The sequence below is a fragment of the Ochotona princeps genome, chromosome 9 (assembly GCF_030435755.1).
Source record: "Ochotona princeps isolate mOchPri1 chromosome 9, mOchPri1.hap1, whole genome shotgun sequence".
In the NCBI taxonomy this organism is placed as follows: Eukaryota; Metazoa; Chordata; class Mammalia; order Lagomorpha; family Ochotonidae; genus Ochotona; species Ochotona princeps.
In genome coordinates, this window is record NC_080840.1 from 31447143 (window position 1) to 31470063 (window position 22921).

The 22921-nt window shown below is 41.6% G+C and overlaps 1 protein-coding gene and 1 pseudogene across 6 annotated transcripts in view; one reads left to right on the forward strand and one right to left on the reverse strand.

The window, feature by feature from the left end:
* The window catches only part of GRHL2 (grainyhead like transcription factor 2), a 156605-nt gene that overhangs the window by 99099 nt on the left and 34585 nt on the right, over nucleotides 1-22921 (reverse strand). For all 6 annotated transcript variants that reach the window (XM_004580643.2, XM_058668579.1, XM_058668575.1 and 3 more), the window contains exons 2-4: nucleotides 14161-14356; nucleotides 7287-7354; nucleotides 2748-3141 (exon numbers count right to left, since the gene is read on the reverse strand). In XM_004580643.2, the coding sequence (XP_004580700.1) occupies nucleotides 2748-3141; nucleotides 7287-7354; nucleotides 14161-14356 (658 nt within the window). The remainder of the gene's footprint in view (nucleotides 1-2747; nucleotides 3142-7286; nucleotides 7355-14160; nucleotides 14357-22921) is intronic.
* Nucleotides 21382-21760, forward strand: LOC101524075 (small ribosomal subunit protein eS24-like; annotated as a pseudogene).

Here is a 22921-nt window from a genome sequence, read left to right on the forward strand (position 1 = left end):
TCACCCAGAAATGAGATTTGTTACTTCAATAAGGATCTCGGACATTTAAGAGCTATCCTAAAAGAAGTACTGGATTCTAGACACATTTTCCTTAGCAAAATATTTTGGTGACGTTACCTTGAACTTACTTAATCTGATAGCCAGCTAGTAAAGAAAGGGCTAAAAACCATACCAGACACAAGGTATAATAATACAACGTAAACACCGATTTGCAAAACTAGGAGAGCAGCGCCAGCTCTTCACCTTTGGTTTCTGGGAATTTTCTTTCTCATCTACTTCAAAATTAAGCCCCAAATACAATAGTTTCCTTTCATAAGACTTTTTTTTATCTACAACAAACACAACCCCCAAACAGCATGCTAGTTCCGTTGACATTGGACCACGTCCATGCATGCTTCCGTAACTGACAGGACATTTCTATGGAATGTGAGGAAAGACATGACATCAAGGGCAATCCTCCAGTGTTTAAGTGCACACCTCACTTGGGACTGCCCAGTGCTAGCTTCAGTTACTTGCTTTTTTGATGGAAACATCTGTGACTACTTACTTGAAGTTAAGTCAAACCTTCAACATTACCAAAAACCCTATGTAATCCCTACCCAGCTTTTTTTAAAGTCCATTAACCATTTAAATAGGCAACTAAGGATGTTATTATAACGAGGTTGAAAATTATAAGCCTACTAAAACTCAAGAAAGATGAAAGCCTCTTCAGAGTGGAAATTTCTCATATTTGGCTCTTGCCACCAATTTCAGAGAACACAACAGGTATTCAGAAATGACAAGTGCCAGCAAGGACAGGGATACTGGTACCCCTTGTGTGCCCTACCTCCCACCACCACTGAAAAGAATGAGCATGCTCAATGGCCTACTATGCCTTTTCCCACATAACACAAAAGACATACCTATTTGGTTAGAGAAAGAACAGTTGAGTTTTAAACAAACATGTGGATGAAACACTGTCTTAAGCAATGGAAGTACTGAGGCCTGGAAAGACCAATCTTCCAGGCCAAAAATGAGATGTGACCTGTAGTTGCATCATCAACGATGTTCTACAAAGATCCAAAGGCAATTAGCCAGGCACAAGACCATCCTTTTAACAAATGGTGCGAAGACAACTGGGATGTCAGTAAAGGAAAACAGAACCTCAATTCTGACCTCAAACTATATACAAAAATTATCTCCAAATGGATCAGAAACCTGCATGAAAGAGGTGAAACTATTAATGATGAGAACACACAAGAGAACACTATTATCACATTTTGAGTCAAGGAAAGACTTCTTACACAGTGTATCTAAGAGCATAATTACAAAAAACAAATAAAATGGATTTCAACAGAGTATATATTGCTGTTCTTCAAAAGAAATGGTCAAGAACACAAAAAGGGTACTCCACTCCAAAACATACACTGGATAAAGGGCTTGTATTTTCATTTACTTGATGAACTATCACAACTTAACCCAAGGAACCATAACATAAATAACCCAACTGAAAATGTGGTTCAGTAAGTTGTGCTACCACTTGGAACATCCATGTTTCATACCAAGTACAGCTATGTTGCACATCCTACTCAGCATCCTGCTAGCATGCCTCGGAGACAACAGATAAAGGTCCAAAAACTTGGGTCCCTGACATCCTTGTGGGAGATTGGGACAGTTCCAGACTCCTGGCTTCAGCTTGGCCCTGCCTTGGCTGTTGCAGCCATTTGGAGAGTGAACCAGGGAAATGGAAGGTCTCCCTCATTCTGCCTTCCCATCTCTGTCACTTGGCCTTTCAAATAAATCAATCAATCCTTTCTAAACAATGAAAAAGGCTTGACGAGAGTCTTCATAAAAGAAGTTATAGGGAAAAAAAGGTGCATGAAAACACCATTCAACATCACTACGCATCAGGGAAAGGCAAATTCAAACCAGAATCAAATACCACTACATAGCCACTAAAAAAAAATAGTTAAAGGGACTGACAGGAAGTGTTAGCAAGGGTGTGGCAACAGAAATCCTCATACAATGATGGAAAGAGTGAAAACAATATAGCCGCTTTGAAACACTTTATGACAGTACTTTATAAAGTTAAACATCCATTTACCACATGGCCCAGCAATTTTAGACCCAGATATTTACCCAAGAGAAATTAAAGCCTATGTCCACATGAAGACACATACATGAATGTTCGTAGAGGGTTATTCACAATAGCCCCAAACTGGAAGCAATCAAATGCCATCAACTGACGAAAAGTTAAGCAAATAGTGGTGTACACTTAACAGGGACCACTACTCAGCAATCTTAGTAAATTATTAATACAACCTACAATTTAAATGACTCTCAGTGGTGTGCTAAGTGAAGAAAGACAACATCCACTCCATCTGTGTGAACTTCCAGAGAAGGCAAAACCATAGTGGCAAAGAAGAGTGGTCCTTGAAAGTCTAAGAGGAGAGGCCTTCAAATGCAAGAAGGTTCAAGGACACTTTTGGGGTGTGGGAAAATTCTATTACCTTGATGCAGATGTGGGGTACCCAGTTATATAAAACAAATGAAATACTCAAACTGTGAATGGAAACAAGCAAGAAAAAGATGATGGTCTTGGCAAGGTCTCTGGATACCTGGCAAGAATATGCTGTCTGTGCTTGAAAGGTACAAAGATTCTAAACTGATGGATTCAACTGTTTAAGACACTTAAGAAGTTACTAGAAACTACACTGCGCTGGGAGTCGTAAAGCCAGATCCAGACAGCTCAGCAAGTGTGGACTCACCTCGGTGCCCCCGTCCTTGAAGCTCTCACTGTAGGTGCTGTCGGGCGTGCTGGGCTGGTCGTCCTTGAGGTAGTTGCTGTGAGTGGCGATGGCAGGCACATCATACTGAGTCTGTTCAAAGATGACCACGCGCTGCTCTTCGCTGTCTCCCCGCGGATAATGCACAGGCGAAGTCATGAACACCGGTGTGAAATCCTCCGCTTTCACCACAGCGATTCCAGATACAGGGATGACGGCCGGGCTCTCAGCGACGTTGGCGCTGTACTGGTCCCGCTTGGAGTTCTCCAAATGGTCTTGGTTAAGGCAAAGGTTCACTGGCACAGTCTTTAGGATCTGCACTCGGTTCTCTGCTCCACTCAAATTGCCCTGGGTCTCACTGGGGCCAAGACAGCTTCTGTGGATTCAAACCAGGCCATCCCGCAACACAACAAAATTAGAAAAGTCTCCACTGTGTAACTCCTAATACCGTAACTAACTCAGGCAGTCACCGTGGTTGCTGAAGTCATTAGGGAAATGTTTGGGAACTTCCCTATGTAATTCTATGGAGCTTTAGAGTTGGACAACTGTTCATGCTTGTCCCCTGGTTCAGGCAAGGTTAAGTACTCGCCCCATTGTCCATTACAAACATTGACCTCAGAGCTAAGTTTCAGCTCGCAAGAAATACAGTACGAGCTCAAAGAACAACTTTAAAAACATCCTGAAAAAGCAACCAGACAGGGCCTGTGCAATAGCACAGCGACTAAAGTCCTCACCTTGAACATGCCAGGATCCCATAGGGTCGCCAGTTCTTATCCCAGCGGCCCCACTACCCTTTCCAGCTCCCTGCCTGTGGCCGGGGAAAACAGTCGAAGAGAGCCCAAAGCCTTGGGACCCTGCACCTGCGGGGGAGACCCGGAGGAAGCTCTGGGCTCCTGGACTGGCTCAGCTCCAGCCGTTGCCACCGCTTTAGCAGTCCTTCCTCTCTGTATATCTATCTGCCTTCCCAATAAAATAAATCTTTTTAAAAATTCAATCAAATCAGATTGTAGCATAGATTACTGACCTAAGCTCCCCAACAAGTCAAGACATGAAGAGGAGAAAGGATAGGAAATTTTTAGGTTGAGATTTTAAATCCATAGCAAATGAGGTAAGCTTGTGACAGGATCCCAACCTGAACAAACCAAAGAAGTAATTCAAGAAACAGTGGAATTATTGAGGCAGTTAACACAGACTGAGACTTGAGTGACATTAATAATGTATTCTCAGTTTAGTTAGGTGTGGTGATGATTTTGAGCTTACACAACAAAACGTTTCCATTTTTAGAGACAAATACCATAAGCAGTTTGAGGCAAAACAATGTGAAGTTAGAAACTTATGTTACATGCCATAGCAATTTTTAAAAGTGAATAAGAAGATATCAAGCACATATAACAAAAATTTTATCAATGTTTAGCTGGAGGATAGGATGGATATTTGAGGCTCCGTTATACTATCCCCTGTATATCTATGTATATTTGAAAACTTGCTATTTAAAAAAAAAAAGGAGAGAGAGAGAAAGCGTAAGTTCAAATTTCCCTCTACTGGTTTTCTCCCCAAATGCCCAGAACAGCTGGAGCTGGGCCAGGTTTTAGCCAGAAGTCAGGAAGTATATCTGAGTCTCCCACACGAGTGGCAGAAAAGGAAATACTTAGGCCCTTCCCTGCTGCCTCCCAGATGTGTTGGAAGGGAGCTGGATGAGAAGTGTAGAGGAGATTGGAGCGAGGCAGTCTGAAATGGGATGTGGTCAGCTGCAGCAGTGGCCAAGCCTGTGACACCACAATGCATGCCACTAGTTTTGATTTTGCTGATTACACTTCAGTGTGAAGCTTGAACATGAGTGGTTTCACATGATAAATGTCTAAACTTCTGAGTTGATCACAGAACTGAAAATATAGTTCTATAAGATAACTCTTTCAACTTTACGAATATTCTGGTTTTACATAATAACCCATTTTCATGGCCAAATCAATAGAATGAATCTGCATACAGGCTAAAAAAATCTGCATACAGGCTAAAAATACAGAAGGTGAATTTAATCTAAACCCAGTTAGCTGGAAGATGGCAAAACTCAGAACAAAAGGTTAACAGTCCTCAAAAAAAAAAAAGTCCATGACAAAAGCCATATTACAAATGAATAAATAAAAATGTATTGCCATAATAATACTATGCCAAGGGGCTCACCATGATTGTGAAATAGTAGACCCTTTTGTGGAGGAAATAGCTCTTAACACCTATGGCAAGTATCTTACAGGTTGGGAGTTTATGTGTTGATCCACATTGATTTGCTACCAAATTAATCCACTCTGGCCTTTGCATGCACATAATCATATTTGCTTCACCAAACCACTCAAACTGAATAGAGTCTGTGTTAGGCCAAGGACATATGCTTGTCGTAGTAGTTGTACAGGTTGAAACACCCACATCCCACAATGAAGTACTTAGGTTCAGTGTCCATCTTAGTTCCTAATCTCAAATGCCCATGAATGGTAGACCTTGGGAGGCAGCATCAACAGCTCAAGTGATTGGGTTCCTTGTACGCACTACGATTGGATTTCCTGGATCCCAGAGCTGGCCCGACCCGGTCCCTGCTATTGCAAATAATTAGTGAGTAGGCTAGCCAATGAGAACTACCCTTTCTCTTTGTCTGCCTCTTGAAAAAATAATATTTTTTTGAAAGCATGATTTCTAAACAAAAACGCAAGTCAAATGTATTTGGATATTCTTATAAAATAAGCTATAAAGTTGTATAAATTTCATAAACTGTTATCACTATAACCTCAGGAGATAAGAGCTTCAACATGACCCTAACATGTACTATGCCTCTGTAAAAGAGTATTAGTTTTAGAGGATATTTTCAGAGAACTTAAGAAAATTGAATAATTAGAGTAAAGCCAAAAAAAAAAACAGAGTAAAGCCACAACTATTCTAAGATATTGACTTACCCGCAATAGAACTTACCATTGAACCAAATAGTAGAAAAATATTATAGAAAAAATACCCACAGTGAGTTTCTGGCCCAACAGTTAAGACACCACCTGGTACCCCTTGAAATAACTGGGTTCAAATTCTAGTCCCATTTCTCATTCCAGCTTCCTGCTAATGGGGGAACCCTGGGAAGCAGCAGGCAATGACTGAATACTCGAGTACCTGCCACCACATGGGAAATATACTCTGTGGAAGTCACCCCCCAAAAATTCACTCAAATACAGTATTATCATTGTGTTATCATTCTGAAAGGTACTTTAACAAAAGTGGGCCTCCTTTGTCTATACTGTACAATGCAGGCAGAGTGACAACCTAGACGCACATTGCTCTGAGCCCCCTGTGATTGCCAGCATTGGACTTGGCAGGCAGCACCAATTCAGCTCAATCAAACAGGCTAGGTCAAGGAAACATTCCATTAACTGAAAAGTAGCAGCCTCTTGCTCCCTCTCATCATCCTGCCCACGAGGTCCTAGGACCATGGGGTAGCATGGGGTTTCAGAAGATCCCAACATAACAGCCAGTGAGATGGCAACAGTTTTAACTTTCTGCTGGGGCCATCCCTTGGAACAGCTGCATAGCCTAGCCCAGGACATACCATCACAGGCAGCTCCAAGAGCACCAGGCAGGATTCAGAGGTCTGTGCTAACAGGAGCATTCTATCTCCTGGCTTCCTATTTCCATGTCAAAGAGCCTCCCACAGGAAACCCATGACTTTTCTCTATCCCAAGGCAAGGGAAGAGATTTATTTGCCAGTAACTTTGGGGGAAGGAGTTAGAGTGGTTCAGTCCTTTCTGGTTTCATCTTTTTTGTCTGAATCACCCCAAACTAGGACAGGAACACGAACATGTTCCCTGCTGCACCACAAGTGGTGTGGAGTCATGGCTGGGACTGGCTGGGTGGACTTATCCAAGTCAGGACTGAAACAGTGCAAGCTGTAGGCTCCAAGTCACGTTCTCCAATTAGCTTAGAAACGAACTTTGTTTTCCCTTCTAATCTCAATGAACCTGGGTCTTGTTTGCTACCTAGCTCTTAACTCAGGAGAGACAGAAAGAGATATGACCCATGATCTCCAAATGCCTTTCCTGACATTGCCTCTTGATTGCATGGGACCACTCACAGCCTCTACCAGCAGCCTCCTGCACTGAGACACAGTTCCACCTCTTCCTCCTCCCTCTCATCAAAACCGGTCCTGCAGGTATCTCACTGTCTCCAAGACATGATCACAATAACAGAGCCACAGGATTCATCAGAAAAGTTAATGCCAGTCAGCAGTAGCAATCTTGCAGGCTATCATCTCTACTTCCTGAGATGTTTGAAGACTCCTTGGAAGGGGTTGTCTTATGAGATAGAACGAAATCAGTATCTTATGAGAGACAGAGACATAGAATGAGATATAATTCCAATCCAGACTCCCAAAAAACAAAGGATCCTTGCTAAGCTCCACGAGTTCATCTCTTCCCAACAAGACACAGCTTGATGCCATTTTCTAAAGCAGAAAAAGTTATTCCAAGGCCCCAACACTGACATCCATTGTACCTTTTATCCTGCTCTTCTTGGCTGTCACTGGCTTTGCTCACAGGCAGCAGTCGCTTGTCTCGAGGAACCTGGAAATATCACCAACATCAGTCAGGGAGGAAACAACCCAAGTGCTCACCAATCAAATGGAGAAACAGGATCTGTCTATTTGTACACTGGAATATTACTCAAAGGAATAAAATTCTAACATGTGTTCTAAGGTAGATGATGAACTTTGAAAGCATTTAGTTAAGTAAAATAAACCAGACAGCAAAGGACAAACATTATACAGTTTCACTGACAGAAGGTACCCAAGTGGCCAAATGCGTACAGACAAAAGGTAGGAAAGAGATTCCCAGGAGCAGAGAAACAAAAAGAATGAGGAGTAACTACTTCAGACTTATAGAGTTTCTGTTTGGGAAGGAGTGTGTAGGAAATGTGTGAAAAGCAGAATCAAAGAGATAAAAATTCAAGCCCTAAAACATGTCAGCAACTCCCCCAAAGACCTATAGAAGTGAATGTCATTGTCCCCAAGAGTCCCTGATAGGCACTCTGAGCTTCTGCTACAGCGCTGAGCACAAAGAAAGGTATGACGCACCTTTTGCTTTGCTCCAACCTGGGCCTCTCTAAACCACATGAGCCTTTGACGTCATACACTCTGTAGAGACACAGAGAGCCCTCTCCTGGAACTAGCTCATCCCTCTGGAGTCTTAGACGCAGACATTTCTAGTCGGATAATCTGTCTCTCCTCTGTGTTACACTACCTTTTGAGTAAAATACATCTTTAAAAAAAAACAAAATAAGGGCCCGGCAGCGTGGCCTAGTGGCTAAAGTCCTCGCCTTGAACGCCCTGGGATCCCATATGGGCACCGGTTCTAATCACAGCAGCTCCACTTCCCATCCAGCTCCCTGCTTGTGGCCTGGGAAAGCAGTCGAGGACGGACCAACGCCTTGGGACTCTGCACCCGTGTGGGAGACCCAGAAAAGTTTCCTGGTTCCTGGCCTGGGATGGGCACAGCACCAGCCGTTGCGGCTCACTTGGGGAGTGAATCATCGGACGGAAGATCTTCCTATCTGTCTCTCCTCCTCTCTGTATATTTGACTTTGCAATAAAAAAAAATAAATCTTAAAAAAATTATGAAAGCAGCTAAAACAAGTACATTTAAAAAAATAAATAAAGCAAAACAAAAAAAAACAGCTATCCAGCTCCTAGGAATATACCCGATTGAAATGAAATCTGCGTATGAGAAGGGATCTGCAATCCTATATTTGCAGCAGCACAATCTACAACAGCAAAAACATGGAACCAATCCAGATGTGTGTCCAAAGAAGAGTGGTTAAAGAAACTGTGGTACATCTACTCCATGAAATATTATTCAGCTATTAAGAGGAATGAAATTATACTGTTTACAACTAGGTGGTCCCATCTAGAGACCATTATGCTCAGTGAAATGAGTCAGTCACAAAAGAACAAATACCATCTATTCTCTCATATAAGCAAATCACCATGGAAAGAGTAACTTCAATAATCCAATCCATACTGGTTTTTTGGGTTTTGTTTTTTGGGGTTTTTTTGTTTTCTTTTTTTTTTTTTTTTTTTTTGCTGCATTCCATGTGTTTTGATGGTTTTTATCTCAGTATTATTTATTCCAAAGACTTTCTTTTCTCTTGTCAAATTCATTGCTGGCTCAGGGATTACACTGTGGCATCATTTTTCCCAAGAACTTTTGTGTTTCCTTTTTGTCACCCATGTGTTGGTTACTCAGCGGTGCGTTTTTCCTTGGTGCTGTAATTTGTTTATGTCAGTTGTTGCTGTTGCAGTTGTTCTAACTCATACCAGTTGTTAACCTTGTTTCGTGGCTTTCTAATTATGAAAATATATATAGTAATAGAGTACTGGAGTCCACCAGATCCAGATGTGGAGGTATAATGCAACATTCATTCCTGCTTCCAGATGAAAAATAGATTCCCAGTGAAACTGTTGGAAATGTGTAGACAATGAGATGTGGACTGTCTGACACTGCCTGTACCAGCAATGTCGGGGTACACTTAAATAAGAGACTGATGGAATTGTGATTCTTTTTTTATTAAAGATTTATTTATTTTTATTACAAAGTCAGATATACAGACAGGAGGAGAGACAGACAGGAAGATCTTCCGTCCGATGATTCACTCCCCAAATGAGCGCAATGGTCAGTACTGTGCCAATCCAAAGCCGGGAACCTGGAACCTCTTCTGGGTCTCCCATGCAGGTGCAGGGTCCCAAAGCTTTGGGCCAGGATCTACTGCTTTCCCAGGCCACAAGCAGGGAGCTGGATGGGAAGTGGAGCTGCTGTGATTAGAACCGGTGCCCATATGGGATCCCAGGGCGTTCAAGGCGAGAACTTAAGCCGCTAGACCACGCTGCCGGGCCCGGAATTGTGATTCTTTATGAAGGAGTATACCATTGTAGTAAAATGGGGAAAATCTGTCGGGGGTGGAAGTTTGAGGGGGCGTGGAATCCCCGTCTGTAGGAAATTGTACCACATAAATCAAATATTCAAAATAAAAATGTGTACTAAAAAAAAAAACCTCAAGAGGTATCTTTTGCCATCCTAACCAGACCCAACCTCTCATCCCCTCACTTGCCCTCCCCAGTCCAGGATTTTTGATTACCCGAATCCTAAGGAGTGCAGACTGAGGTTTTATATCCATTTGTTCAATTTCCCATTCCCCATGCCTGAAATGTTCTCTCCTTATTTGTTCACCTGACAGACATTCTTCTACTCTGGGACAGTAGGTGTTTCCTTGGGAAAGCCTGTGTGGATTCCATGGGAAATTTTCAGTGCTCCTGGAACACACCCTTTCACAGTCCTGTCCCTCCACTTACGATGGTAATGTTTACACGATCATGCTTGTCCTGCACTTTTGATTCTCTGTGGCTTCTCTGGGCTATGGAACTGCAATAGACCCCCACAATATCTATCACCATTACTGCAAGGTCTAGCTAATTAGTTGGATGAATGGATGGACGGACAGACGGATACATCAACGCACCAGTTTCCAGCAACACCAGGTCAGCAGAGCTAACACTAACCAAGCAACTAGGGATACAGACTTTCACTAGAACTTGAACCAGATGTTCTTAAGGGAAAAGGAAAACAAAGTGAGTTGCCATGTCAGTGTGTACTCCCACAGAATTGTGTTGGAAATGTCATTCCCAGGTTCATCTTAATGACACCTGGGATTAGAGTCTTTGGAGGCAGTCACTAGCAGAAGAGATCATGAGAGCAGGTGAGAGCATGTAACATCATGTAAGAGAGCAGGTAAGATCATGAGAGCAGCCAAGACAGTGCACTTGCTAACTTGCTATAAATTCTGATTTTAAAAAATCTCATTGAATTAATGAGCATACTGTTTCAAATGTGATTTTTAATACATGGAACCATTTTCAAGTAGGTTCAAGCAAGGACATTCATTAAATGGTGGCCACTATACTGAAATGGAGTCTAGGAAACAACCAAAAGAATTGTCCTGTATTCTAGGAAAAATGCCACTTAGTTGCCTGCACTATAAGTGTAAGAGCTATTGAGCTCTTAGTCCTGCAGACAGTTTAAAGATGACAGTAAAAGACTTTCAAATTTGGAAAATGTTGTTCAGGACAAAGGTTTTCAAGTGATCACATCAAGATAGTGCTGGGAAACGACTGATTCTTTCCACAGATACCAAGCTACCTCAAGCAAACAAGAAACAAACCTTGTATGAGAGAGAAGGCAACATAAATCTACTAGTGCAAAATCATGGGAAACATGCATTCAACATGGAGAATTATGAACTTGGTTGGCTACAACTTGAATTTTAAACTCTACTTGTATCTCAAAATGTTTACAGAAACCTGTATTTCAATTTTCCTTTGAATGCTGGCAAACATGCAGATGAGAGGCAATCTAGGTACAGCACTTAGTAATACTTGATGTTGTTTACTAATATTTAATTAGCCTCTGTACCTATGGGAAATAAAATAATTACTTTCACCAATTACTATTTGTTTTTATTTTGGAGTAGATTTCTCTTTTATACAGATACAAAAAAAATTGCTGTCAAATATTAACACTTAAAATAATATCCTTTTTACAATGACAGAAAATATGATTTTCCTCAAGATATTAATAGATTTCTTTAAAGCTTTTTTTAATAACTCACAAATTCATTTAACATGATAAAAATTACAAACAGATCATATGATCAAGATGACTTAATCAGGTCACTTGATACACTAATGAAGATTAATAAAAACTATCAGATGTAGTTTTATCATACAACTTACTTTTTATTTTCATGCCAAAGATGAGACTCTCTGACACACATAAAAAGAAGTTAGTCACTCAGCAAATGGCCAAAGGCATACAGCAGGTTCATTTGAAGAGTTCTGGACCACACTCAGTAAACCTTGAAGCTTTTCATCCCAAAACATTTAGAATTGAGGTTTTCAAATGAAATCCTCAGTTAGAAAGGATGAACAATTTAAAAAAAAAGGTTCATAAGCAGAAAGATTAAGAAAGCCTACTATGAAAGACCTTTGGCGGATGAGAACTGGGGGAGGGGATAAGGGAAATCCCAGAGCCTATGGGATTGTATCATAAGTTAAAAAATAAAATTAAATTTAAAAACAAAAAAGGGCTTTGGTTTCATGTTAATTTTCTTCAGTGTTCTCCTGGCTGAATCTTGCTACCTGAACTGCTGCCAGGGCAACTCCTTTCATCTGGAGTTTAGGGCCTCCAAGGTCAAGGCCAATCCCTGGAGCCCTGCTGGGATTTCACACCTTCACGAGAGGGCTGTCAAAGCTGTTAACCCTGTCATTCTTTTTTTTTTTTTTTTTTTTTTTTTTTTACCAGAGTGAAACATTGCTATTTAATTTAATCCATTAAAAAGTATTCTGCTTCATTTTGAGATCAATTCTTTGATTGCTAACTAAATAATAAGACAAAAGCTGTGCCTCCGTGAATGGTGGAGTATTTTGTTTTGGTCAAGTTTTGTTTTATTTATTTAAAATGCAGTGTTTCAGATTAAAATGTTTCAGATTAAAATGCAGTGCCGAGAGGGAGAGAGAGAGAAAGAGAGAGAGAAAGAAATACTAATACAGGGAAGAACTATATTTTCTTATAAGGCAATACATTTATAAGCCAGGCAAGTGGATTCACAAAATCAGTCATCAAAAGCCTATTCCTTATAAACTTAGCATCCAAACACATCTTAAATTGGGCTTAATGTCCAATTGAAAATTGTCATTTAGCAGCTACATCATCTGAAGAAAGTCTTTTTTTTTTTTTTTTTTTACTTTTTTTTTTTTATTATTATTATTAATTTCATTGCATTATGTGACACACATTTTTTTTTTTTTGCACTGGAATTCCCCCCGCCCCTCCCCAAACCCTCCCCCTCCCACAGTGGATTGCTCCACCCCGCTGTATTTCCATAGTTCAAACTCAGTTGAGATTCTTTCATTGGAGGTTTTGACCAATCGTAAAGTCCAGCATCTAATTGTCCTGGCAAATTCAACGGCTTCCTGGTGAGACCATCTCTGGTCCAAAGGCAGAACCAGCAGAGTATCATCCCAATCAAGTAAAAAACTCAACCCAATATTTACAACCATTTACAGCATTATGGCATTAATTGACATGGTATTGATTAACCAATATGTTACTAGGAAAATGCATGTTCTCGACCACAACCTGTGACTTCCCCATAGACATTTCAACTTTGGTTTACATTCAACCATGGTCTATATACCTTAAAATGGCTATACCCTGTCATTCTTGGTAAGGGTTTAGCAAAGTCAGCCTGGACCAGCACGGGGACCCTCATACACATCCCATGACATTCTCCAGCACCAACAATAAACAGTGCATTACTGAAGTTAATAATGGCCAAGTTTAAAAGGAAGAGGCCTGTCAGTGCCCCTGTACCTGTCACTCACATTTTTCTGTTGGTGTAAGATCTACTTGAGTAAAAAATTTTAAAAAAGACCTACTTGATTTTCATTTTTCTCCCCAAGGAAGGAGCCCTCGTGGATACTTTAATGGGGGAAATTAAAAAATAGTGAGAAGTTGGAAAAGGGGGTCTGGCACAGTAGCCTAGTAGCTAAAGTCCTCACCTTGCACGTGCTGGGATCCTATATGGGTACTGGTTTGTGTCCTGGCAGGCCCTGCTTCCCATTCAGCTCCCTGTTTGTGCCCTGGGAAAGCAATCAAGGACAGTCCAAGGTCTTGGGACCCTGAGCCTGCGTGGGAGACTCAGAGGAGGTTCCTGGCTCCTGGCTTTGGATCAGCACAGCTCTGGCTGTTATGGCTGCTTGGGGAGTGAATCAGATGGAAAATCTTCCTCTCTGTCTCTCCTCTCTGTATATCTGACATTCCCATTAAAAAACAAATAAAATAAATCTTAAAAAAGAAAAGAAGTTGGAAGAGGAGTCATTTCAGAAAACTTAGCGGAAGGGAGATCCAGAGGCAGTGTCAGAGCTGGTGATAGTGGAAAGGTTTATAAAATCTGAAAACTCCTGTTTAAGTATGAGAAAGGAGGCAGATAACCCGCAGAGAGGATGCAGTTGGGAGGAAACAGGAATCAGAGAATGAAGATCAGCAAAACAGAACCTGCCTCTCGGATTGGTTTGCTTTGGCAGTGGGGAAAATGTACAACCAGGAAAACTCAACACGGCCATTCTCACCTTTGTGCCAATGCGCAGCACAAGCCGAAGGCATTTACAACCAAAGCCAGGCAATAAATTGCATCTAGTCAATCCTGTGGGGGTGTTTACACGTCAGCAGTTCTAGGGAAGCAGGTATACTTGCTTGCTTGGCTTCCTGAGGAAAGGCCCCAGAGGCCAGGAAGAGGCGGAAGCAGGGCAGGGGGCACCCACCTTGTAGTAGTCGTAAAGCAGGCCGAGGGCAGCCGCACTGTCTTCATCCCCATTGATGCTCATCATGGCCTTGGTGGCCGCTGTCAGGGGATTCTCCAGGTATGACTTCCAGGCTTCATCCTCACTGGTGTAGGCTCTTCGGGTATTGAATGCAGGGTCACCAGGCATGGGCACCAGGGCCACCAGTCTTTTATTACTGTCCAACAAAGAGAAAGGAGAAGTTCACAGAAACAATGTTTCAAGAGCACTCATTTATATTTCTCTAGAATGGCAGAGAAACAAGGGAAGACCGAAATTAAAGTGATGGCCCCACTGCATTTAAAAAAAAAACAAACTGATTTTTACATTTTCAATCTCTGAGATTTGCTCATAGTCTATAAGGGTAGAATATGCATTGTAGGTTGGCACTGCAAACACCAGACCCTCAAAAATGCCATAATTAGAATTTGATTGTCATCATGATAGTAGAGAGGAGGTGGGAACTTTAGGATGGTGTCCACTACCTGAGCTGATGCTGTTACAAGAGTCAGTTTGCCTTCTTCCTGCTCACTCCCTTTGGCCATCTCTTTCCATTTCTGCCTTCTGCTGTCTATCATGAGACGGCACAGCAAAGAAGCCTCCTGTCAGATGCTGTCCTAGACCATGGGCTTACCAGTCTCCAGCTCCTGAAGTCAATACATTTCTGTTCAACTAGTCAGGCTCAGGTATTCTGGTAGAGGAGCAGAAAACAAACTGAGACACTTGGTCCCTCTCAAATGTGCTGTCTCATGTCCAATCATTCTAGGGGTCAAGTCATTTTCTGTAATTACTCTTCGTTAATGAATATGAGAATAGAGCCCTGTGAGAGAGCAGGCTTAATTTAACTTTCTGACGTCTCATTATAAATGTTCAATATATTCACTGTGATCAATACATTAATGGTTATGAAAAGCCATATTATCTAGCTTTATCTATCCTTAAAATTGTCAGCAAACTCAAGAACAGGTAAAATCTTTTAATTAAAAAGGTCAATGTAAGCTACTAGGTAAACACAACATGTTACAGATAATATTGTGTAGTAAGGTTGTGGAGCAAGAGTAACAGGAGACTGCATACAAATTCTGTGCCGCTAAAGGAATCTACATTTCAATGACACAGAAGCTACAATGATAAAGATTTTCAGGGAGAGTGGGGATTATATCTACAGAATCTTCAGTAGAGATAGAAAGCAGATGTTGTACAAAGGTATAATGTGAGCAATTAACAATCTTAAAATGAGTGTGATAACGACTATAATATCTGAAGACCATGACAATGCTCTGCAGCACAGCAAGATGGGACCCCAGGTGTTGGAGCAAAAAAAACAAGCCAACAAAAACCCTCTCTTGAACCTCTTTTCCTTGTAATGGAATCAAAATGGAATGAGATATTGTATTTCAGAAATGCTTATGTCAACATGCAGAAATAGGACACAGACTGTAACCAAACTGGTGAGTTGGCATTAACACTAAGCAATGGAAATCCAACCTACCAAGGCCTTCTGACAAGCACACAGTTAGAAAAAAGCCCCCTCCTTGCTAACCCTCTCACAGGATCTTGAAGGATCCCTTAGGTTACTTCCAATGGCTTCTAAGACAACTGGTGTGAACTCCTGAGGACTATGCTAAAAACCCAAGTCTTGATGAGCCCTTTGCATGTTGACATGGTGCCAGGCATTGCTGCAAGGTCTGAAAACACTCTTGACAATGCCAACAGTCAGGGACAGGGTGCAGCATGTGGGACACACTTATTTAACACTGTGGGATTCTAGGCTAACTGGTGTCCCAGGACTCCGATTTGGGTTCCCACAGCAATGGGACTGATTGAGACCAAGGAGGCTGTAATGACTCAAATGCAAAGGAACTGGATGAAAAGAAAGATTCAGGCTTCTTGGATTAAAAGAGAAGCTTTTTGATCGAAGGGTTTACCAACCATTAAGCCACAAGGTAAGAGCTGGTTGCACCATCAGGGATGGAAAGTTGAGTTCCAGTTTCTCCTGCCTGAAGTACTAATTAGCAATGTCCCCTCTGCTTACTTCGCCATGTGATTGTGAGGATCAAATAACTGAGAACATAGGCATCTGTAAACCGCACAGTACCATGCAAATACCAAGCCCTTTCACTGCCCAGTTCTAAGGTTCCTGTAAAGTTCGTGGGTGGAGCTGATTAAATTCAAAAGTGCTAAAGACAGTCACCATAAAGGGAAATGAAGTGGTTTATGTAGTAATATTCCATAAGCAATGAAAGGTCAGCTGTGTGCCATGAAGGATGCAGTGGTGAATGAGACCGACACTGTGCCTCACCATGCAGAGAGGGGCAGAGCAAGAGACAGAACACTGCCAGTCCACCAGCCAGGAAGGCACAAAGGGGTCAGTCTAAGCAGATCATGAGTCCAAGTCTCTACCCAGATTTGACCAATAAGCAAGAACGCACTGGTCAATGCTAAAGTGAGAGGAGTAGAACTGTGCATTTTAAAGTGAACCGTACATCCTTTTCTTGTAAAAGGAATGTGTGCTCATCCTGGAAAGACCACTGGAAAAATTTATATTTCCAGATAAAAACAAAGCAGCATCTGAGGTTGTAGAACTCACTAACCATATGGAGCACAGAGCTCGATTTGGAAATGAGAAATGGTCGTAGAGTCCTAGGAGTCCAGGAAGAGGAGAAATGGGGCTTCTGGGAAAAGCTAAGAGAGCTGAGGTCGGGGCTCCGACTGGGATGGTACCATCTCTCCCCATTATGGCCAGGTCTGTGGCCATCACAGAGTGAAACAGAGGATTCTGAGACCCTGCCAGGACCCAGAAAAGACCAGGTAGGCTGCACACTTCCTATAAAGCTGATCCCGCAGGAAGGAAGAACTTTGTATCTAGTGAACTGGTCATCGAAAAACATGTCATTAAGGGAGAGGAATGAATTCCTACACCTATCATGTATCTTGGAAAACAATTTTTAAAACTTTTTTTAATTAACAGAAACAAATCATTAAGCAATCATTAATAACATCACTCATTTTAAAAAATCATGAGATTTGATGCTCTAATGCCAGAGAGAGAAGCCCACAAATATCTTCAAAGCACCCATGCCAACTTCTTAGTGAAGTGAAACTATAACATGTCCACAGAAAATGCTAAACTCTGAGGATATGGATAAAGAAACAATACTATCTTTGCCAGTATGGAGTAGGGCAAGCAAGATAGAAACTAAGTTCTAGACTTTCTGAAATCTGATACAAGAGCAAATGATTAACCTATCAAATCCAAAAAGTGAAGGGACACAAAACTGCTTGTGCTAGTTGGACATTTATGTGTGCCTCATTATACAATAAAACTAGGGGGAATTGTTCATCAGAGGGCTGGGGTGTAGCACTATGGTTAAGTTCAGGCTTAAGATGCCACCTCCCACATCCAAGTGCCTGGTTTGAGACCTGGTTCCTCTTCTGATCCAGATGCCTGCTAACATGCACAGTGGGAAGCAGTAGGGGATGTCTCAAGTTCTGGAATTTCTGCCACCCATGAGAGAGACCAGGATAGCTCCTGGCTTCAGCTGGCCCAGCCATGACTACTGCAGGCATCTGGGAAATCAGTGAATTGCCTATCTTTGTCTTTTTGTGATCCCTCTCATACCTTACAAATAAAATGCTAATGAAGTTTTCTAAAAGTTCATGGGGAAAGAATGTAATGAAATTATGGACTTCAATTTTTTTCTGCACCAAGCCAAACTTCTCCTTTAATTTTATTTTTCCATAGACTTTGTTTTTTGCTTAATACCTATTTTATTTGAAATTGAGTTACAGGGGCCCAATGCAATAGCATAGCGGTTAAAGTCCTCACCTTGAATGCACCAGGGATTCCATATGGGCACCGGTTCTAATCCTGCTTCCCATCCAGTTCCCTACCTGTGGCTTGGGAATGCAGTCGAGGATGGCCCAAAGCTTTGGGACCGTGCATCCACATGGGAAACCCGGAGGAAGCTCCTGGCTCCTGGCTTCCATGAGGCTCATCTCCAACCATTGCAGCAGCTTGGGGAATGAATCATCGGATGGAACATCTTCCTCCCCATCTCTCCTCCTCCCTGTATATCTGACTTTCCAATAAAAATAAATATAAATTTAAAAAAAAAAGAGTTACAGATAGAAAGACAGGGAGAGTTATCTTCTGTCTGTTGGTTTACTCCCCAGATAGCTGCCAACAGATACAGCTGAGCCAGGCTGAAGCCAGAGGCCAGGAACTTGTACAACAGGGTCCCAACAATTGAGTGATCTTCTGCTCTTTTCTCAGGCACATTAGCAGGGAGCTGGATCAGAAGCGTAGCAGCTGGACTTCAAATTGGCAACATACAGGATGTTGACATTGCAGGCAGCAGTTTTATGTACTGTATCACAGTGCCAGCCCCTCCGTAAACTTTTTGGACTCTGCTTGCTGGTATTGCCATGGGGGAGGTAAAGAATAGGAAGCTGTTAATTACAACACTCCTGGCTAATTTTTCAAAAGTATAGCAGGAAGTGCCAAGCTGCAGGCCCAGAGACAAGTCCTGACTCAATGGAGAATCAGCATTATCTATTTTCCTTTCCAGTCTTACTTCCTAAAGTTCCTAGTTCACCCTGCCAAGCGTTTGTGATTGCGCAGTGGATCAGTTTCTAGCACAAACATCCCCCCAGAAGTTGAAGAGATTGGTCAGTCTTTACCTTAGCATGAAGCTACTGCTCAGTCCTGACACGACGGCAGGTGACAACTTTCCTAGTGCTTCCTTCTGACATTTCGGGTGACCTTGTAGGAGCCTCCCTTTAACTGCACGCTGATTTGGGGTTTTTTCTATAGATTACAATCTCTGGTACAGGGCACCAACAATTGAAATTGGGTTTAATAAAAACAGTATAATCTCTCTGGAACACTGAGCAAAAACAGACTTGTAAAGAGAGGAAAGCTTCACAGAGCAGCTTTACCTAACTTAGGAACTCTCTCTGGAGTTTTGACTTCGGAAATTTCTTCAGAAATAGCACTTTCAATTTTGTCCTGTTCACCTTTAAAGATACTCTGTAGGGGCTGGCACTGCGGCACACGTTAACCCACCAACTGCGATCTTGGTATCCCAAATTCAAGGGTCCTGCAGTCCTGGCTGCTCCATTTCTAATCCAACTCCCTGCTAATGCAGCTGGGGCAGCATTGCTGATGACCCAAGTCAGCTTTTATGTGGGAGAATCAGACGAAGTTCTAGACTCCAAACTTCAGCTCTGGCAATTTTGATCATTTGGACGATGTACCAGCAGATGGGATTTCCCTATCTCTTCCTCTGCCTTTCAAATAAACACGTCTTTAAAAAAAAAAAAAAAAATACAGGGCCCGTCGGCATGGCCTAGCAGCTAAAGTCCTCGCCCTGAACGCACCAGGATCCCATATGGGCGCTGGTTCTAATCCCGGCAGCTCCACTTCCCATCCAACTCCCTGCTTGTGGCCAGGGAAAGCAGGAGAGGACGGCCCAAAGCTTTGGGACCCTGCACCCGTGTGGGAGACCCGGAAGAGATTCCAGGTTCCCGGCATCGTATTGGCTCAGCTCCAGGCGTTGCAGTCACTTGGGGAGTGAATCATCGGACGGAAGATCTTCCTCTCTGTCTCTCCTCCTCTCCGTCTATCTGACTTTGTAATAAAAATAAATATTTTTTAAAAATGCATACTTTGGACCTTTGGTATAGGATACCCATATCCCACATCAGGGTATAATGGTTCAATGCGTGGCTCCAACTCCTGACTCCAATTCCCACCAATGCAAACTTAGAGGCAGCAGTAATAGTGTAAGCCACTGAGTTCCTGTCACCTATGTATAGTCATGGATAAAGCTCCCAGCGCCCAGCATCAACCTAGTCCAACCCCGATCATTGTAATCATTTCAGGAGCGGATCAATAGATGACAACCTTCTGTATGTCTCACTTTGTCATTTTTCTTTTTGGTAAATTTTATTTATCATTATTTTTATTGGAAAGGAAGAACTAGAGAGAAAGAAAAGAAAGTTTCCATCCATTGGTTCATTTCCCAAATGATTGCAATGATTGGAGCTGAGCCAATCTGAAGCCAGGAGCTTCTACTGGATCCCCCACATGGGTGCAGTGGCCCAAGGACTTGGGCCATCCTTCACTGCTTTCCCAGGGAACTGGACTGGAAGTGGATCAGTTGGGGCACAAACTAGCTAGCATCCATACGCAATGCTGGCACTACAGGCAGAGGTTCAGCCTGTTCCTCCACCTTGATTCTAAAACCTTTCACTGATTCTCTATCTTAATGACTAATAGATATATACCACCTGCAAGTCAAACCTGCATTTCTACTTAAATATCCTGTTGCTGATTTAAACTCAATGAGTCAAAATCCAAATTAATCATGACTTATCAACTGGGCACTCCTCACCATTGTCCAATAATCTATTTCTGAACATCCAAAGCTAAATTTTCTAAATTATTTTAAAATAAATGCTGCTGCCAGCAACACTGACATCCCACATGATCTGAGCCCTGGCTGCCCTACTTCTGATCCAGCTGTTCGTACATAACCTGGGAATACAACAGAAGACAGCCGAAGTGCTTGGCCCCTTTTGCCCATGTGGGAGACCCACAAGAACCTCCTGGCTCCTGGTTTTGGATCAGTTCAGCTGAATTAAGTGGTCACTGGAGAACGAATCAGTATGAAAGTCTCTGTCTTTCCCTCTCTCTGCAACTCTGCCTTTCAAATTAACAATTTTTAAAAATGTTTTTGTTAAGTTTTATTTTGAATGTTTGAATTTTATGGTACAATTTCGTAGAGACTGAGACTTCCCCCCGCTCCAAAGTCCCATCCCCCGACTGATTTTCCTACATCAAATTAACAATCTTTTAAAAATAAATAAAACACAGACTCTGAAGCCAGATTACTTTGGTGACAATATGAACCATTTACAAAAAGTGAGTTTACCTTTTATGTATTAGTTTTCTTACCTATAAAATGGAGATTCACCCTAAACAAGGTGGGGGTAATATATTACTTTTTGCAGTATAAAAACTATATACATGTTACCATTGTTTGTCACATAGGTGAAGTGAATCATCATAGTGTTATCTATTGGCGCTTTCAACTTTTCCCTAATTTATTTTTAAGGCTTTTAAAATTTTCAGTTTTTGACAGATTCAATAGCCGAAAAGTTTTTTCCTCCCTGGCTGCATGAGGGTTGGTCATCATCATGAATGACACAGTAACCATCCGGACCAGGAAGTTCATGACTAACCAACTACTACTTCAGAGGAAACAAATGGTCATCGATGCCCAAGACAGAAATCCGGGAGAAGCTAGCTAAAATATACAAGACCATGCTGGACGTCATCTTTGTGTTTGGATTCCTAACTCACTTTGGTGGTGGCAAGACAACAGGTTTTGGCATGATTTAGTATTCCTTGGATTATGCTAAGGAAAACGAACCCAAACACACAGTTGCAAGACATAGCCTGTATGAGAAGAAAAACTCCTAAAGCGAACAGCAAAAGGGTCAGAAGAACAGGATGAAGAAGGTCCGGGGAACCACCAAGGCCAATGTTGGTGCTGGCAAAAAGCCAAAGGAGTAAAGATTTTGCAGTGACTATGCAGAGGTTTGTGAGTGTTTTAACAGGGATTAATAAACTGTAAAAAACTTTTTAAAAATTCTAAGAAAGTAATAATATTCCCTTCTCCCCCACTTTTCCTTTCCAGTTTTTAGTTTGAGATAAGATTTTAAATTGAGATTAGAGTAAAAGGCTAAATGCTTCACAAAATAAGTTTAATAAGTAAAAAGCAAAAAGACCTTGGCTCAGTGGAAATACAGACAGTGGGTATAAGCAATAATTGAATGGAAAAAGTATTTCAGCCATATATAGCATTTTATAAAGTAATCATAGGTCATCAAAACAATTGAGTAGTATAGCATTCTCAATTATTGGTTTGTCAAAGGTGAAGGTGTGAAAAAGTTTTACAAAACTATCTGCAGAGATATTGATTCACACACACATTTCTTTGGTGGATTTTGACATTCTTCCTTTTTAAAAAGTTTTAGTCTTCACATATAAGACATATCTGTCTTTGTAATACATTTCACTTAACATGATGTCCTCCAGTTAATCTGATGCAAATAGGAAAATGCCATTGTTTCTTATGGCTAAATAACACTCCATTGTGTATGTACCACCACCTTTTCATAACCATTCTTTTGGCTATTGTGAATAGTACTGTTACAAATTAGTATGCAGCCATCTCTTTGACATAGTGTGTGTTAATCTCTTTTGGGTGCTTACCCAGCAGTGGGATTGCAGGGTCATATAGTAAGTCTACTTCTAGTTTTTAAGAAATCGCGGACCTGTTTTCCACCGTGACTGCACTAATGCACATTCCCTCCAGCAAAATGTAGGTGGGCCCTTTCTCAACATCCTTGTTACTGTTTTGTAGCTTTTGGCCAGTCTCACAGGACTGAGAAGATACCTCATTGTGATTTTGATTTGCATTTCCCTAATGCCCAGTGATGTTTAGCTTTTTTTTTTTCACGTATTTGTTGCTCTTTTGTATTTGAGAATTGTCTAGTTAAGTCCTCTCTCCATTTCTTATTTGGACTGGTGCTGTGTTTGTGTGTTTGTGTGTTGAGTTTTTTAGATTGCTGATGTATTTGGCATATTGATTCTTGCTCAGATATGTGCCTTCCAAATATTTTCCCCGTTCTGTTCGATGTTTCTTCACTCTGTTAATCACTGTGTTCCTCT